The sequence below is a fragment of the Artemia sp. Qi Xiang Cuo genome, chromosome 8 (genome assembly GCF_049724085.1).
Source record: "Artemia sp. Qi Xiang Cuo chromosome 8, ASM4972408v1, whole genome shotgun sequence".
Classification (NCBI taxonomy): Eukaryota; Metazoa; Arthropoda; class Branchiopoda; order Anostraca; family Artemiidae; genus Artemia; species Artemia sp. Qi Xiang Cuo.
In genome coordinates, this window is record NC_142801.1 from 8,680,177 (window position 1) to 8,699,267 (window position 19,091).

At 36.5% G+C, this 19,091-nt stretch overlaps 1 protein-coding gene across 2 annotated transcripts in view; it reads right to left on the reverse strand.

Moving 5' to 3' along the window:
- Positions 1–19,091, reverse strand: part of LOC148949131 (PAX3- and PAX7-binding protein 1) — a 93,391-nt gene that overhangs the window by 29,149 nt on the left and 45,151 nt on the right. For both annotated transcript variants that reach the window (XM_089093195.1, XM_089093194.1), the window contains exon 12: positions 2,632–2,782. In XM_089093195.1, the coding sequence (XP_088949321.1) occupies positions 2,632–2,782 (151 nt within the window). The remainder of the gene's footprint in view (positions 1–2,631; positions 2,783–19,091) is intronic.

Here is a 19,091-nt window from a genome sequence, read left to right on the forward strand (position 1 = left end):
AAATTATTTCTTTATCTTGATGTATCGAAATGATAAACTAAAGCAATCTAACGTCTCCCAAACATATAGCATGAACTTCGAGCAAGAACTAGACATCGAGTGCCAAAGTTCCGAGAAGTATAGCAAATATGTGACTTATGGATTATAGTTACGAAGCAGCGAAAGGACTCGAAGCCCCGATTCAGTCAATAAAAGTCCCAGCTAACAATTCCAAAGGATCTAATTGAGATTTAATAGACCCTTTTTAAGGATACGAATGAGAACAATGTAACCTTCAACGACAAAGAGCCCATAACTGAGCAAACCTCCTGGTTGATGACGACACCAATGATGACGATGATGATGATGATGACACGAGTGACAAGAATGACAATAATTTTTGGGCCCTTGTTGGATAACCTTCAGTTGAGGATCTTGTTGGATTGAAAGAAAAAATTTAAGAAATATTTTACGGAAATAATAATAAAAATTCGAATATTTTGCATCCGGAAGCCTTATAAATAGAAAAAAGAAGGGAAAATTGGAACAAAATACCTTAAACAAATTAATACATACGCAAAAATACGAGAAAATAAAAACAAGCAAACGTTTTCCGAAAAAAGAGAAAAAACAAGAAACGAAAGAAACTCCTCTGATAAGATTTAGTTGTTATGTTGTTTTTCAGTACAGTCTGTCTATCCTCTGTACAGTCAGTCTGTCGTAGATCCTCTCAAGTCTTCAGATGCCCCAAAATTCTTCAGATTTCAGTTTTCAGATTTTCTGTCTTCAGATTTCAGTCTTCAGATTTTCTGTACAGTCAGTCTGTCGTAGATCCTCTTAAAACTTCAGATGCCCCAAAATTCTTCAGATTTCAGTTTTCAGATTTCAGTCTTCAGATTTTCTGTAGTCAGTCTCTCGTAGATCCTCTCAAGTCTTCAGATGCCCCAAAATTCTTCAGATTTCAGTTTTCAGATTTTCTGTCTCTAGATTTCAGTCTTCAAATTTTCTGTACAGTCAGTCTGTCGTAGATCCTCTCAAGTCTTCAGAAGCCCCAAAATTTTTTAGTTTTCAGATTTTCTGTCTTCAGATTTCAGTCTTCAGATTTTCTGTACAGTCAGTCTGTCGTAGATCCTCTCAAGTCTCCAGATGCCCAACAATGTCCTGAACCCAAAAAAGTCAATCTACGGCACTGACTTTCACTTTTACCAGCTTATGTTGGATAACCTGTAGGTCATCTCAGTTTGGTAGGCACGATGATGAAAACAATTTAAGCACCTCATTCCCCTGTTCCCCATAACAATCAGGGCAGGTCCGGAGTCCCAAAAGACACAGTTAGGATACAAGCTCTTATTCCCCTCTGAGTTTGGTTAGGATAAAACGACCTCTTTTAAAAGATGTCTCAAGGACAAAAGATTAGGGCTGCCCTTTCTCCTCCCTCACAGAGCTTGAACCAGTAATTTAACGTAATTTATGCCTAAGCATGGTTGCCAAATGACAACGCTCTCTGATTAATGTTCTGACTAGGGAACAAGTTAGGGAACTTCTATCTTTCTCCCAAAGAGCTCAGATTGGTTTCTGATATGCAAAAGGCATAGCCAGGACATGATTTGTGACATGACATGTGATGACAAGATTTGAGGACCCGCCCTCCCCCCTAAAGACGTCAAAATGTCTACGGACCCCACAAAAGGTACCAAATATGCTTGGACTCCGATAGTCCCTTCTAGTACATGTCCTAGTTACAAGGATTTAGGGTCATAGTCAAAATATCAAATCAGCTAAAAGAAATGCTATAATATCGACGTTTGTGGAATCAAACCCACGACCTTGATGTTAACTAGCCAAGGATTTTATCTATAGATTATAACAGTTTCCACAATCTTTTTAATAGCATTTAAACCGTTTTAAAGCATTAATATCGTCTCCATAGCGCAGAATTCACCAAAAACAAAACAATACAAAGTTATAACTTTGAAACATGGGAGATTTTTAACGGTTAAGAAACATTTGGAAATATACAATCCGAACCCAGCAATACACTACCGGCAAGTGTGACTGAGCCCAGTACATATAAACTACAAAAAGGCACACGATCTACCATACAAGTAGGAGAAAAATGCTCAAACAAATGAATAAAATCTATACTCCCAGTGCTGCGAATTCAGCCAGCAGAGTGCAGCACTGTGTTTCCAGGATTTCATTTATTTCATTATCGGGAGGGAAAAGTCAAAGGCTGGTCCTTATTTTTGTCCTATGTGTGGAGGTTTAGACGAGAGCGTGTATCACTTGATGTGTGAACGTGAGGAGCTGAGTGATTGGAGACTGGAAGTGTTTGGTAGGGGGGATTATGATTTTGAGTGGTTGGTGAATGTGTGTGCGGATGAGTGTTTTATGGGTATCAGAAGCTTGGCACGATTCCTTCGTCTCCCGATGAATCATAGAAGTAGATTTCTGTAGGATTATGTTAGGTTATGTACAATTTCTTTGTAATGGTTCTTTGTTTATATTTTTTGCCATGGCCTATGGGCTTTTAGCGCAAATAAATTCTATTCTATACTTTTATTTACCGTTAAAAATGTCCCGCACCTCTAATTTAATTTCTTTTTTTTCATTCCTTAATTATAACAAAAAGATAATAAAATCAAGACTCACGTGCGAAACGTGTAAGAACGTCCCTTTCAACTATTGAAGACACAAGCTTAAAATCGGGATCAGTTAATAAGCTGTCTTCCGTTTCTTCTTCTGTATAACCATAATTCATTAGCTTTGAGAACCATGATTTCTTCTCAAGGTCTAAAGAATCCTAAAAACAGAGAAATTACGATTAAAAACACAATTTTGTAGCATGTAGACTTCCCTTAGTAAATTATGAAAGAACTAGATTTTCATTGAAATTTGAAATTCCTTTTTTTTTACCGAAAAAGTCTAAGCTAAATATCAAACTTGCTACTCTCTTTTAAATAAAAGGATTATACGCCTAGTCCCAATGAGATTTCACTAATACCGAATTTTGGTTGGCGCTAAATTTGAGTCAATCAGATTTTTTATAGAACTATCTGATTGGCTGAAAAATTCAATGAAAAATTCTGATTGGCTCAAATTAGCACTAGTTAAATCCAAGTATTAGAAAAATCTCATTGTGAATAGGCCTTATGATATTTACCACTAATAATAGGGTCATCTTGAATAATTCGTCGTTTTTTTTTCTAGTATATTGTTGAGAGTTTGCTACGCCGAGTGGCCTCATTTGTTCTTCGTTCCTTTCCTCCACTAGTTTGTAATATTTCGGGTTTTTTTTTTCTTTCTATTTTATCTGTGTCTTTTGGCTGTTTATTAAAGTTTCACAATAGGTGGCCTTCGGGTGGATCTTAGCTCCCTGTCGATCCAAATGAACATTTGTACATATTTATTAAAGTTTCACAATAGGTGGCCTTCGGGTGGATCTTAGCTCCCTGTCGATACAAATTAACATTTGTACATATTTATTAAAGTTTCACAATAGGTGGCCTTCGGGTGGATCTTAGCTCCCTGTCGATCCAAATTAACATTTGTACATATTTATTAAAGTTTCACAATAGGTGGCCTTCGGGTGGATCTTAGCTCCCTGTCGATCCAAATGAACATTTGTACATATTTATTAAAGTTTCACAATAGGTGGCCTTCGGGTGGATCTTAGCTCCCTGTCGATCCAAATTAACATTTGTACATATTTATTAAAGTTTCACAATAGGTGGCCTTCGGGTGGATCTTAGCTCCCTGTCGATCCAAATTAACATTTGTACATATTTATTAAAGTTTCACAATAGGTGGCCTTCGGGTGGATCTTAGCTCCCTGTCGATCCAAATGAACATTTGTACAAAGTTATTCTTGTGCGATAAATAAAAACATTGAATCCTCCAACCACAATAATGTTAATTGAATCATGTCCTGTCAAAGTTGATCTGTTCCCTTCCATTTCCATCTTATCCAATATACCATTTTGTGCTTTAATATTATGAGTTTGCCACGTTGGGGTAGGCTCCTTTTTCGCCTGTTCCTCTTCTGCCGTAAGTACTCATATTATTAGTTTTTTTGTTTTCTTCTTTTTCCCCATTTTTATTTTATTTGTGTCCTTTCACTTTTGATAATATTTATTCAATAATTTATTTAATAAAAGTTATTGAATAATAATTCTCTATTGGCTCTATGCTCTATGTGAATTTGTTAATTTCGTTAAATATATTGTTGTGTATTATTTTGTTTATTTCTATCTGTTAAACAAAATAAACATCTTGAAGGGTAAACTGTCTAATATATTCATAGAGCCCGCATCTACTTTTAAAACGAGTTGGGCTAAAACAGGATTTCATGAAATGACTTGTTGGGCTAAATGACAGCTGGGCTGATTCAGGATTTCACGAAATGACTTGCTATTTCACAATATAAAGTTTTCGTTCATGGTTTTGAACGAGTTTTTATCACATCTTTATTTGATTCTGAAGTGAAATTTTAATTACTTTTTTTTTTTAACATTGAAATTTTTACATACTTATTTGATTCTGTAAATATTTATTACAAATTAGTCCTAAAACTATTTGTTGGCCACGCAAAATCATTACCACATTTAATTGATGTTTTGGTGGGTTTCAGAATTTGATTATCATGAACTATATTCAATTATTTGTTATTGTTTACCTTCCAAATTAAAGAAAATACAAGAATTAAGCAAGTTTTTTGTATTATAAGTGTAGAGATATTAAAATGTTAGCATCTTTTGGTTATTGTGGACATATTAAAGGTGAAATTGGACGTATGAGCCTTTTCAAGAAGTATACAGCATTGGATTTTACAAGCCCTACCGACGGCGCTGATCTTCGTTTCATAACCCTTCAGCCTGAAACTATAATGGAGGGGAGGGGGGGGGGTTGTGGGCCAGCCTTCCTGTGCTTTTCCACACCCTTCCTGTTTACCTTCCCCAGTTTTTTTTAGGTACCCATTTAGAGTTGGGCCGACTCTTGCTGAGCTCACAAAGCCACGTCACTGGCCCCCGTTCAAACCAAATAACCAGCCGGGAGACCAGGACTAAAACCTTACCCCTGTCCTCTGGGATAAAGTGTTTCAAGTCGAGTGCACTAACCACTCATCTTGGACGCAAGTAATTGTAAGTAATGGTAATTGGGCCGTGGGATGCAGCCTCTGCCCTGAAGCCTAATCACTGCTAGACACTATATTTTGAGATTAAGGGCCCACATATGATGGCGTGTTGGATAGGGGGAGGGGGGAGTAAGTTGGTTGAAATCCAGTGGAAGATGAACCAAGGAAAAATACGCCACCCGCTTCCAACATAAAACCTTAAGAACTCTCCTTAACTACAGATTTGGATACCCACTGAAGCATCTAACTGGCATAGGGGTATGTGGGATAGGAGGATAAGTGCATAGACTCGAAAAACAGATGTCTAGAGTAATAATGTTAAAATAAGAAGGTCTATTGAAATTGACCAGAATACTGATGAAGATTTTAAGTTACGTTTTTCTGAGTTAGATTCTGTAAGAGATTTTCAGAGGATTGCATAGTCTGCGGGCGACTTCCATTTAGAAACATGTCTCACAGAGCTGTGTGATATTGTTTATGACGTAGGAAAGGATGCTAGGATAGCGAATAGTGGTAAGGTATGCCTAGGAAGGATTTCTTAGATGAAAAGAGTGCAGATTGCCGAAGTGGAGTGGGTCAAACTTTAAAGGATAGTCGATCGGAGGGAAAGACTGTTTTAGAATATGCCATAAAAAAAAGAAAGGAATATAGGAAATTACTCAAGAGAAAGAAAAAAAAAAGTTTGGGTTAGAATAAACCCAAAGGAGGATTAAGGAAGGATTTGAAAAGGCAGATTCCTGAGAATTTTGGAAGCTAGAGAGGAAATCTGTTGGAGGGACTTGAAAAGAAGTTCCCCCAGTCGAGATCTGGGCGGCTGACTATTTGGAGGGCAGATGTGAAGAAGTCGGAGTAGATGAACCGTTAGGAGATAAATTTTGAAACCTTGATGGATTTATGGAGCATCCATTGAATGATTCAAAGCTGATTATGGAGGTAAATGAAGGTGAAATATGGAATGAGATGAAGAAAAAGAAGGGAAGATCGGCACCAGGAATAACAGAAATACCGTTATTCTGGAAACGGGAACAAAATAATAGGAATTCTGTACTATTTTACAGCTAGGCAAGTTATATAAAAAAAAAAAATCCAAAGATAAGCCTACTTAATAAATCCAATCATTCCTAAAACCACTTCACTTCACTAATAATACTTCACTAATAATATAACACTAATAACCACTTCATTTTGGAATAACATGAATTTTGTAACAGCAAATTGAAGTGGTTTAAGGAATGATAGGCTATATTAAGAAGGCTCATTTTAGGATTTCTCAAAGTTGTTTTTAGAATTTTAGAGTGTTTTCTTTTTTGAGGGTCTAACTATAAACTAGTAAACAATTCCTGTTCACCAGGAATAGACGGAATTTCAATGAAAGTATGGAAGTGGAGTATGTTGAGGACTATGTCAACTATATTAAATAAATAGCATTAAATCAAATTGGTGGAAGTGATGAAAAACTTGAGAGCCATGGCTAATTGGAGTAAAGCCAAGACAGCTAGTCTGAAATAGCGGCAAAGCTGGCATATCCCTTTTTCAGAATTGCATAAAAATGATGTCATTTCACTTGTTGATAGATAGTCTATCATCCATCCTAGGTCAGAACTAAGGCAGATAGGCATGGAGCCAGGTAATTCAAATAGTCTATCAGTTCTGCGAGCCATTTGAAGTCATTTGGAGACCCCAAATAAAAGGTTTTCAAATATTTATGACTGACCATGTCCACAGGACTTGCAGGCAATTGGGCAGCTGAGACTATTCATATTATACGAGCTTTGCCTACTGAGAAAGGTCACTGGAATTGCAATGGGGATGACCGAGATTTTGTGTTGACTCATGACGGACAATTATTTTCGACATTTTTCCGCCAATCATTTTGGTCTAAAGATGGTCAACATCTTTCTTGATTCCTCTTCATAAGAAAGGAGATAAGTTACTAATCTCGTAATTACCGATGTATTTATATGAGAAAAACTATAAGTAAGCTCTTTTGTAATATATTTAGCTCCAGGTTAGATATATTATTAGAATCGCAAAAGAAGATGATATATATTCAGGCAAGTTTTAAGAAAGACTAGAATGTAGTAGACCAGGTCTTCATTCTAAGTGTGTTAATAACAAAATATACTAAAGGGAGAAAACAAAGGCTATATGCAGCTTTTCTCGGCCTGAAATCCGCTTTCGATGAAGTAGTAAGGGAGTTACTTATCAAGAGTTTATCAAACAGTTCGTGGTAACGAACTATAAGTAAGGAGCGACCCGGCTCAATGGTAACTGAAACTAGAAAACGGAATTTTGATACCAATAGATACATCAAAAGAATCAGATTTTATTGCTGATTTCAAATATAGAAGTTTCATAAAAATTAGTCTTACCCATCAAAAGTTACGCACCTGAGAAAATTTGGCTGATTTTCGAGAAAAGGGGGAGAGACCCCTTTAAAAGTTATAGAACCTTAATGAAAATCACACCATCATATTCAGCGTATCAGAAAACCCTACTGTAGAGGTTTCAAACTCCTATCTACAAAAATGTGGAATTCTCCATTTTTTTTTTTTTTTTTTTTTTTTTTTTTTTTTTTTTAGGGGTGATCGTATCGACCCAGTGGTCCTAGAATATTGTGGGAGGGTTCATTCGAACGGAAATTTCACGTTCGAGTGCCCTTTTTAGGCGACAAAAAAAATAAAGTGCAACAAGACCACCCCTATTGCGCTATTTTCCCCAGTCCTACAATCAAAGAATTGACACAGTTATTTTGTTCAACATAGTCGTAAGTATGATAGCTATATATTTTAAAATAACTTAATCCCTCGAAGCCCCCAGGAGGAGGGCTGAAAGTTATGAACTTTACCCAATGTTAACATATAGTATTGGTTATTGGGAAGTATACAGACGTTTTCAGGAGGAATTTTTTCTGGTAGTGGGGGGGTGGGGTGGGTCTGGGGTTATATGGGAGGATCTTTTCATGAAGGAAGTTTTCATGGGGAAGGGACATTGCTATGAAGGGGGCGCCAAAATAAAAGCTGCATTAACTAAAAAACGATCAGAAATTAAATAAAAAACAAGTTTTTTAAACAGAAAGTAAGGAGCGACATTAAAACTTAAAACGAACAGAAATTATTCCGTATATGAAAGGGGCTGTCCCTTCCTCAGCGCCTCGCTCTTTACGCTTAAGTTTTTTTTTGTTTAAAAAACGATCAGAAATTAAATAAAAAAAAACTACAAGTTTTAAACTGAAAGTAAGGAGCAACATTAAAACTTAAAACGAACATAAATTATTCCGTATATGAAAGGGGCTGTCCCCTTCTCAACGCGTCGCTCTTTACGCTAAAGTTTGACTTTCTCACGACTCTATTTTTTTTCAAACAATGAAAAACTTTAGCGTAAAGAGCGAGGCGTTGAGGAGGGGACAGCCTCTTTCATATACGGAATAATTTCTGTTCGTTTCAAGTTTTAATGTCGCTCCTTACTTTCAGTTTAAAAAACTTGTTTTTTTTTATTTAATTACGATTAGAATTGCCTTGGAGATTTGTTAAGAATTTAATAGCAAAGTATAGCGTAGTTAGGACAATAGTTCGAGTAGGAAAACAGTTTTCTAGAGTAATATAAAAGTTTTAAAGAGTGTTACAATAAACTGACCCTAAGACATACATCATCGAGGTCTCTAGGGACACAATTCTTAATTGAAATATGTAGTATTTGTTACGTTTTTTTTTCTCTTGTTGTAATTATGTGTTTGTGTTTTTGTTGTTTTAACAAATTTATCTCTCTAAATACAATGTAGTAGAGACTTTAAGCAAGGATATAGTTTGTCATCTAGGCTATTTTCATTATTTATTAATGACATAAAAGATTATTTTGGGAATATGATAGCACCTGGTGTAGGATTATCAGATAAATCTTCGTTTGCCTTTCTTTTTGTGGATGACATTGTATTGGTAGCAAAAAGTGGCACTGAGTTGAAAGAAAAATTCTTTCTTGAAAATAATCCACTTAACTGATGCATGCCACACCTAACTTGTAGCACCCAGAACGGAAGGTTTTCCAGACTTCAAGAATAAGTTAGACTCCTTTGTTTTGCCGAAGTTTTATAAACGAGGTCACAAGAGCAGAACCAATGAGAGCCGTGTTGGCCAAGTGGTTGGCGCGCTGGTTTGAGAACTCTTTGACTATGGGGTATGGGTTCGAACCCAGGCATAGCCAGTTATTTGGTTTGGGACGGGGGTCAGTGGCGTGACTCTGTAAGCTCAGCCAGAGTCAACCCAGCTCTAAATGGGTACCTGGAGAATTCTAGGGAAGGTAAGCAGGGAGGATGTGTGAAAGCACAGGATGGTTGGCCCCCAACCCCCCATTGCACTTCCTGGCGTAAGGGCCACTAAACGGAGATCAGCACCGCCATTTTGGACCATAAGGGTCTAGTGTCGTCTTACTTACTACTTACTTTAACCAATGAGATTAAAGCCCAATTTTTACTAGAACATTAAGGACAACTGAGTTCTCTGATGCTACTACTACTACCAATAATAATAACTCACCACAGCACCAAGACGCATGAGGCCAACACAGCTACGCACGCTCCTTCTCCATCCCAATCCATTCAAAGCCTCCCTCTTTGCACTCTCCCAGGAAGTTCCTATTTCCTTTAAATTTTTTCTTACAACATCCTCCCAACCCCAATGGCGGACGACCTGCTTTCCGTTTAGCCCTAGACAGGTTGGCCAAAAAGGGCAATCATTGGCAACCTGTCATCCTTCATCCGCAGAATGTGCCCTAGCCATCTCAGCCTTTCTCTCACTATTACTCTAGATTTGGGATTGAACCACACTTTTTGTATAGCCTACTGTTCGACAAACGATCAGTCAGTCGGGTACCCAGAGGAATCCGTAGGCAATTTCTCTGGAAAACATCTAGCAAATCGTTTTCCGTTTTCCGGAGTGCCCATGCTTCAGAACAATACTTATCGTCATCACTCTCAGCTTCCAATATTCTAATATTGGTTCACAGACTTATCTTCCTATTCTTCCAAATTTTTTCAACTGTGAAAAAACACTTTGGACCCTGGCTATTCTATTTTTAACATCTTCATTACACCCAACATCTTACCTAAGTAAGTGAAGCTATTCACTTTCTTTAAGAAAATATTTCAATAAATATGTTTTCGCTATCGTTTAAAGTTTTACCAAAGCTCCATATATAAAAAATAATGATAGTAAAAATGAACTATAAAAAAAGCAATAAGAATAACAATTCGACGCCAATTTACTTTCTATTCTGACAAATTCAAAAATTGTCAAAAATAGAAAACTAGGTCCGAACGAAGCAGCATCGAAAACTAGACCTTTGGTGCCAGGGCCCTGTGGAGTTTTGCTGCTATTGTGACCCATATCGCAGAGCAACACATGCAACTTTTTCTTACGGGTAATAAATTTGTATGCAATCGTATAGCGTTTGGAGAGACGCACGATTATTCTAAGTTATTATTTGTATGTTCAACTTTGGCAATTTCTGAAATGCCTTCATTGTGTACAGAATAAACGTCATATTTTATATACGTATTGATTTTGTTTTTAACTATATTACGACTTTGTATTTTTTTCCTGCAATTAATAAAAAAAAACTTTTTCAACAAAATAAGTTTTTCAAAGAAAAGTAAAGAACACCATTAAACCACAAACAAGCAAAAATAAAATCAAATAGTCTACAAAGTGTAAAACTACCACCAGTCAGCATCGATAAATAAATGAAACCCAAAACGAACAGAAACTACAATAAATAATAGAGTCAAACACAAAACGAGCAGAAATTAACATAAGTTGGGCTCAAAACCCCTATGACTTCCCAAGACCAGAGCATAATTTGTACTTTACTGAAAAAATATATATGTTTTTACTTTTATAACTTTAATAAATCAAATAATATTAATATATTTGATTACTGAATATCAGTATATGTATATTAGACTGACAATGCACATTCATTTGTATTTTTTTTCAGTGAAGTGAAAATTTTGCTCTGGCCTTGGGAAGGCATAGGGGTTTTGAGCCCAACTTATGTTAATTTCTGCTCGTTTTGAGTTTGACCGATTATTTATTGTAATTTCTGTTCGTTTTGGGTTTCATTTATTTATCGATGCTGATTTGTGGTAGTTTCACGCTTGGTAGATTATTTGATTTTATTTTTGCTTGTTTGTGGTTTAATGGTGTTCTTTACTTTTCTTTGAAAAACTTATTTTGTGGAAAAATTTTTTTAATTAATTTCTGTTCGTTTTATATTGACATAGTCATTTCATGGGAAAATAAAATAATAATTTAAATCTTTTCGTTTTTTTAAGAATTTATAATTTGGCCTGCTATTTATATGCTGGAAAAAAATTTTTCAGCAATTTTTAACAGGATACACCCTTTTAAAAATCTGGACACAAATAGTAGAGTTTAATTTAGTTTCATACCTCCTCTAGTTGACCTGAATAGAAAAATTGATACCATTCGCAAAAAAATCTGTTTACTTTCTTTGATAGCTTGGATACACTTACGCTATTTTGATTTGGTTAAATTTTAAGAGCAGAAGTAGCCCCGAAAGTTTGAGCATAATACTCTCAGTCGTTCTTGGGATACTGCTGAGATGCCCTATTGGGAATTAGCATTAACACAGTGCATTTTGATCTAATCTTAAGGCAACATTTAGTTTCTAAACATAAAGGCAAACGGGGGGGGGGCGTGGGAGGGGGATTAGTTTCCCTATAATGACTTCCGACTATTAAAAAGGGCATCAGCCCTTTTTATTTTCAATCGAATGAGCCCTTTTCGAAGTTCCTACGACAACTCCTTCGATATAAAATGCCCTGGTCTAATCTAAACAACAACAACAACAAAAAATAATACATTATACCCACATCGATCTTTACTATAAAATTTGAAGCCTTCCAATAACTTTGACTATTAAAAACGGCACTAGGCCTTTAGATTTCCAATCGAATGAGCCCTTTTTGAGTTTTTATGACAATGTTTTCTATAAACACCTTACATGCCCCCAGGGTATAAATTACACCCTTACCCTAAGGACTGTAACGGTAGTTGTCATCTCTAATAGTTTATGTTTTTAATAGTTGAAAGTGATTGGAGGGTAACTAACCCCCCTCTCACGCCCATCTTTTCCCCAAACACATCCAATCAAAATTTTTAGATAACCAATTTATTCAACGTAGTGTAATGTTTTGGAAAATAGGTCTTTAAGGATGACAACCCTTCCACCCCCACAGCCCTCAGGGCAAGGGTTGTAAGTTATGCCCTGGGGGCATATGAAAATTTTGATTGGATGTGTTTGGGGGAATGGTGGGCGTGAGAGGGGGGTTAGTTACTCTCCAATCACTTTCAACTATTAAAAAGGGCACCAGCCCTCTCAATTTTTAATTAAATGAGCCCCTTTTGAAGTTTTTACGACAACGCTATCTATAAAAACCTTATATGCCCCCATGGAATAACTTAAAACCTTTGCACTGGGGGCTCAGGGGGGTTTGTCATCCTTAAATACATAATTTCCAGAACTTTCACCTACGTTGAACAAAATGGCTATCTCTAAACTTTGATTGGATGGGTTTGGGGAAATGGTAGACATGAGAGGGGAGATAATTACTCTCCACTCACTTTCGACTGTTTAAAGGAGCAATTTCAATTTCAAATCAAATGAGCCCTTTTTGAAATTTCTACAACAACTTTCTATATAAACGTTATATGCCCCCAGAATAACTTACAACCCTTGCACTGAAGGCTCTGATGGGGTTATCATCCTAAAAGACCTAATTTCCAGAACTTTCAAGTACGTCGAACAAAATTGAGACCTCCAAATTTTGATTGGAGGTGTTTGGGCAAGTGGTGGGCGTGAGAGGGGGGTTAGTGGCCTATCAATCTCTTTGGACTATTAAAAGCATACTAGCCCCTTTTAAATTACAAACGAATTAACCCTTTTGAAATTTTTAAGACATCGCTTTCTATAGAAACCTAATTTTCCCCATGTGCATAACTGACAAGCCTTTGCCTAAGGACTGTGAGGGTGGAGGGGTTGTCATCCTTAAAGACCTATTTTCCAAAACTTTAAACTACGTTGAATAAATTGGTTATCTAAAAATTTTGATTGGATGTGTATGGGGAAAAGATGGGCGTGAGAGGGGGGTTAGTTGCCCTCAAATCACTTTCGAGCCCTTTGAATTTCCAATCGAGTGAGCCCTTTTTCAATTTTCTACGACAAAGATTTCATTAAAAACTTATATTTTGCAAGGCCATAACATATAACCCTTGCCCTGAAGACTGTGGGGGGAGTGTTCTAATCAAAGGTATAATTTCCTAAACTTTAAACTGCGTGGAACAAAATGGCTACCTCAAATTTTTGATCAGAAGTTTTTGGGGGAATGGTGGGCGTGGAAGGGGTGGTAGTTATCTTCCAATCACTTTTGACTATTAAAAAGGGAACTAGTCATTTCCATTTCCATTCGAATGAGCCTTTTTTGAAGTTTCTACGACAACGCGCTCTATAAAAACCTTGTTGTATGGGCAGTGGATGGAGCGGCGGGGAGGTTTTTTTGTACGAGACGGTGGAACGTGTTCTACTGTCTTGTATAGAGGGTTCCATGTTGTTATACTTATTGTTTATGATGAAATGGCAGTGTGGTATTCGTCGCTATTTATGTTATGTCGTATCTTTTTATTTTGTATTTTATTTATGATAAATTTTACTTTTAATCTATTTTCTCTTTTTTTCAGTTTTTTTTTCTTTTGTTATTGATTGTAGCCCTCCTGGATACTGGAGATCACTTATGGTTGTTGTAGGTAGAGTTAATTTTTCTATGAGTTTCCTCGTTTGCCTCCTAAGCTTGTGTCTTGAAAAAATGAGTTGGATTATGACAATAATAGATTGAAAAAACTTGAGAGAAATTCGTTGAGTTGGGATGTTCTGGGGAATGGCGTCTTAAATCCGGATTATGATGAAGGAACGATGGAGGATTTTCCAATGGTTATATATAAATTTCCAGTTGATATTGGAAATAAATCTACTATGGGTCAGCAAAGTTTGAGCATTTTCGATTTGAATTGTCAAGGTCTTTCTAGTTCATTTAATTTTTTAACCGAACTATGTAAGTTTTCTGAGTTGGATGTGCTTGCATTGAATAAAACGTGGCTTCGTAATCATACAATGAGTCTACTTGAAATTGATAGTTATGACTGTGTGACGCAGAATAGGGAATCGCGATTACATGGTGGGTTGGCTTTATATTGCAGGAAGAATATTACAATGAAAATACGGAATGATCTACGTGTGAATAAATAGATGGTTTTTGAATCAATGGTGGTTGAACTTTGTAAGTCAGGAAAATTTTTCTTTGTGGTGGTTGTTTATAGACCTCTATATGGAAATGCGCAGGAATTTAGTGATTTGCTGGAGCGGCATATGGATAAGTTGTCAGATTCAAATCACCCATGCTTCGTTTATGAAGACTTTAATCTTGATCTATTTTCAATAAATGTAAACCCGAGAGTTCGAGATTTTTTAAATGTAATGTTGGGTTACGGTTTAAGACCGACAGTGAATATATGTAGTCGAGTGACTTTGCGCTCGGAATCACTTTTGGATAATATATTTGTTAATGTGAAGTATGATTTTGCTGATGTTATTTTGAATGATGTTTCTGATCATTTTGGTGCTCTTTTTGTTATTAGAGAGTTTGGTGTCCCTACAGCTATGAATACACCACCACAAATTTCTGCATTGAAAATGGATGCTGAGGCTCTTAACATATTCAGAAAAAAATTAAAGAACACTCAATTTGACTTTTTAGAAAGTAGTGATCTGCAAGTGAATGAAAAGTTTTCATTAGCCGGCTTTTCATGTTACCCCTAGAAAACCCTGGGTTACTAGAGGACTGATGAAGGCCATATTAAATCGAAGACTGCTATATAAATATTCTGTAGTGTCTCCTGAGGCGAAAGTGAGATACTAGAAATATAATTGTGAACTCAATAAACTACTACGAATAGCGAGAATTAATTATTATCGAAATGAGTTTAAAAAAAGTGTAGGTAATCCCAGCCAAACGTGGAAAGTAGTTCAGTCTGTTCTGAGCCCTTCCAAAAGTTCAAGATTGTACATAATATGTGTGACCATTTTTCTATTGTTGGTAAATGGATAGCGAACTCCACAACAAAATTTTCTAAGGATGGAACATACCACCAATTTTTACCCGAGGAAAGTGACGTATCTGCATATCTGAAACCAGTAACTGCTAGTGAATTACGTACCACATTGTGGAACATGAGAAATAATGCTTCGAGTGCTGACTTCCTTTCGTTGCGTGTACTTAAGTATGTTTTCTCGGAAATATGCGAACAGGTTTGTGTTCTATTTAATATGTGCCTAAAAGTTGGTGTTTTTCCATTTTAGTTCAATTTTACCTGAAAATTTCAACACTGATGCTTTGATTGTAGATACTATGTGTGACCATTTTTCTATTGTTGGTAAATGGATAGCGAACTCCACAACAAAATTTTCTGAGGACGGAACATACCACCAATTTTCACCCGAGGAAAGTGACGTATCTGCATATCTGAAACCAGTAACTGCTAGTGAATTACGTACCACATTGTGGAACATGAGAAATAATGCTTCGAGTGCTGACTTCCTTTCATTGCGTGTACTTAAGTATGTTTTCTCGGAAATATGAGAACAGGTTTGTGTTCTATTTAATATGTGCCTAAAAGTTGGTGTTTTTCCCGATTTTATGAAAATTGCTAGAGTGGTTCCGCTTTTTAAGGGCGGAGAAAAAAATTTGCCGAATGATTACTGGCCTATTTCATTGCTGCCAGTTTTACCGAGAGTTTTTGAAAAATTGATTAGTGGCAGGATGGTTGATTTTCTTGAGAATAAAAAGTATTTTAGTAAAACTCAGTTTGGATTCCGTAAAGCAATGTCAACAGATCAAGCTTTTCTTTTTCTCACGACTTTTGTGAACGATGCTCTGGACCAAGGGTGGAAAGTTGCATCTGTTTTTTGGACATTGTGAAAGCCTTTGATTTGATTTGATTTTGAAAGCCATTTCAGTGGACCATGGAATTCTTCTTGTGAACCTGAGGAATTGTGGTTTTCGAGGTATGTTTTATCGTCTATTGGAATCTTTTCTCCAAGATCGAAAGCAGTTTGTGTGCTGGTGAGAGTCAAATAGCAAGTTAAAAGCGTTGAATTCGATGTCCCTCAAGGGTCTGTTTTGGGGCCACTACTGTTTCGTATATTGATGACCTGCGAAATGCTATCAATGGACTGTCTTTTGATTTAAAATATAGTGATATTGGAGCATCAAAATCTATTTTGCCTTATTTTGCTGATGAAACGCATCTAACTGTTGCTGCAAAAACCGGGGAAATGCTTATACAGAATCTTCATACTGGCATGTTAAACATTGAGAAATGGATTAGGGTCAACAGATTTCAGCTAAATCTTGCCATATCCTATTTTGTAATGTACGGTAGAAGTAGCAATTAATACCCATGGATTAACAAAATACAGTTCGGTGAAATTATTCTGCCTCTGGAAGTTTCGACAAAGTATCTATGGGTGATTGTTGATGAGTGCCTTAACTTCAAAGAGCACATTTCATGTGTTAGTGGCAAGGTTGCAAGAAATGTTGGGATGATGAGGAAACTGAAGCACTTTTTTCCGAAAGACATTATGAGATTGTTTTATTTTTCTTTTGTTCACCCATACGTTCTATATGGTTGTTTTGTGTGGTCAAGTACGTTTTTAATTCACCTTCGTCCCCTTAGAAGTTTACAAAATAATGCCCTACGTGTTTTAACTGGAGATAATCATAATATGTCTGTTAGACATATATACAATCAAGTAAATATATTACCGATGGCTGGATTATTCCGTTTTTATAATGCTCTTTTTATGTTTAAATATACACAAGCGTTATTACCTGAGTGTTTTAGGGAAATGTTTACAAGTGGTGTTAATTTTCATAACTACTCGACTAGAACATCAACACTAGTTCGGCGACCTCAGGTTAGTACAAAGCGATCCGTTTTTCTCGTAAGACATGTTGGTCCTCGGGTGTGGGAACCACTAACTCAGGCAATTTCATCAACTGATGAGCTAAATGAATTTCGCAGTTAATTTAAAGGACAGTGTTTGTCTACATATGAGTTTTAATCCTTGCTGGGTGAATTTTCTCTTAAGTTGCTGTGATATTTTTTTTTGGAGAGGGCGACAAGAAGGTAGAATAGAAGAATGCTTTTTAGTTTTGTGTCTTCGGTATCCAATTAGGTCGTGAAATCTTTAGAAATTAATTTGTTTCGTCTATTTTTATTTATTTATTTTCTTATTATTATTTTTGCCCTTTTTTATTGGGGGGGGGGGGCTAAGGACGGCTGGTAGTAATTGTGTATGTAGGTTTTTGTAAAGGGTGATGTCGGCCCATACAAGTTTAATAAACTTCGGGTTTTGTTGTTAATGTGTTTTATTTTTTTTTTAGAAATTAAGAAATTTTTTGAAATTTTTTTGGAGAGGGCGACGAGGAGGTAGAATAGAAGAATGATTTTTAGTTTTGTGTCTTCGGTATCCAATTAGGTCGTGAAATCTTTAGAAATTAATTTATTTCGTTTATTTTTATTTATTTATTTTCTTATTACTATTTTTTGCCCTTTTGGGGGGGGGGGGGCTAAGGACGGCTGATAGTAATTGTGTATGTAGGTTTTTGTAAAGGGTGATGTCGGCCCATACAAGTTTAATAAACTTCGGGTTTTGTTGTTAATGTGTTTTATTTTTTTAAATAAAACCTTTTCTCTCTCATATGCCCCAAGGGCATACCTTACAACCCTTTCCCTGGAGGCTGTGGGAGGGGGGTTGTCATCGTCGAAGACCTAATTTCAAGAACTTTCAACTACGTTGAACAAAATGGCTATCTCAAAATTTTGATTGGATGTGGTGGGGGGAAAGGGGGGCGTGAGAGGGGTGTTAGTTGCCCTCCAATCACTTTCGACCATTGAAAAGGGTACTAGCCCATTGAATATCCAATCGAATGAGCCTTTTTTGAAGTTTCTACGACAAAGCTTTCTATAAAAACCTTATATGTCCCCAGGGCATAACTTGCAACCTTTGCCCTGAGGGCTGTGGGGGAGTGTCCTCCTCAAAAACATAATTTCTATCAGGAAATCAACTACACTGAACAAAATGGCTATCTAATAATTTTGATTGGATGTGTTTGGGGAAAAGGTGGGCGTGAGAGGGGGGTTAGTTGCCTTCAAATCCTTTTCGACTATTAAAAAGAGCACTAGACCTTTGAATTTCCCATCGAGTGAGCCCTTTTTCAGGGTTCTACGACAAAGATTTCAATAAAAACCTTATATGCCCCCAGGCCATAACTTAGAACCCTTGCCCTTAAGACTGTGGGGTGAATGTCCTGCTCGAAGGTATAATTTCCTGAACTTTAAACTGCGTGGTACAAAATGGATATCTCAAAATTTTGATTGTATTTGTTTGGGGAAATGGTGGGCGTGGAAGGGGTGTTAGTTGCCTTCCAATCATTTTCGTCTATTAAAAAAGGCAATAGCCATTTCAATTGTAAATCAAATGAATCTTACTTCTTGTTTATACGACATCCCTTTCTATAAAAAACTGCATCTGCCCCCAGGGCAAACATTGCCACTCTTGCTCTACTGACTTTGGGGGGGGGTGTCATCCTGAAAGACATAATTTCCAGAACTTTCAACTACGTTGAACAAAATGGCTATCTCAAAATTTTGATTGGATGGATGTATTTGGGGAAAAGGTGGGCGTAAGAGGGGTTTAGCTGCCCTCCAATCACTTTCTACTATTAAAAAGGGCACTAGCCCTTTGAATTTCCAGTCGAATGAGCCTTTTTTGAAGTTTCTTCGACAACGCTTTTTATAAAAACCTTATATGGTTTTTAAACCCTATAAACCATAAACGGTGGGCG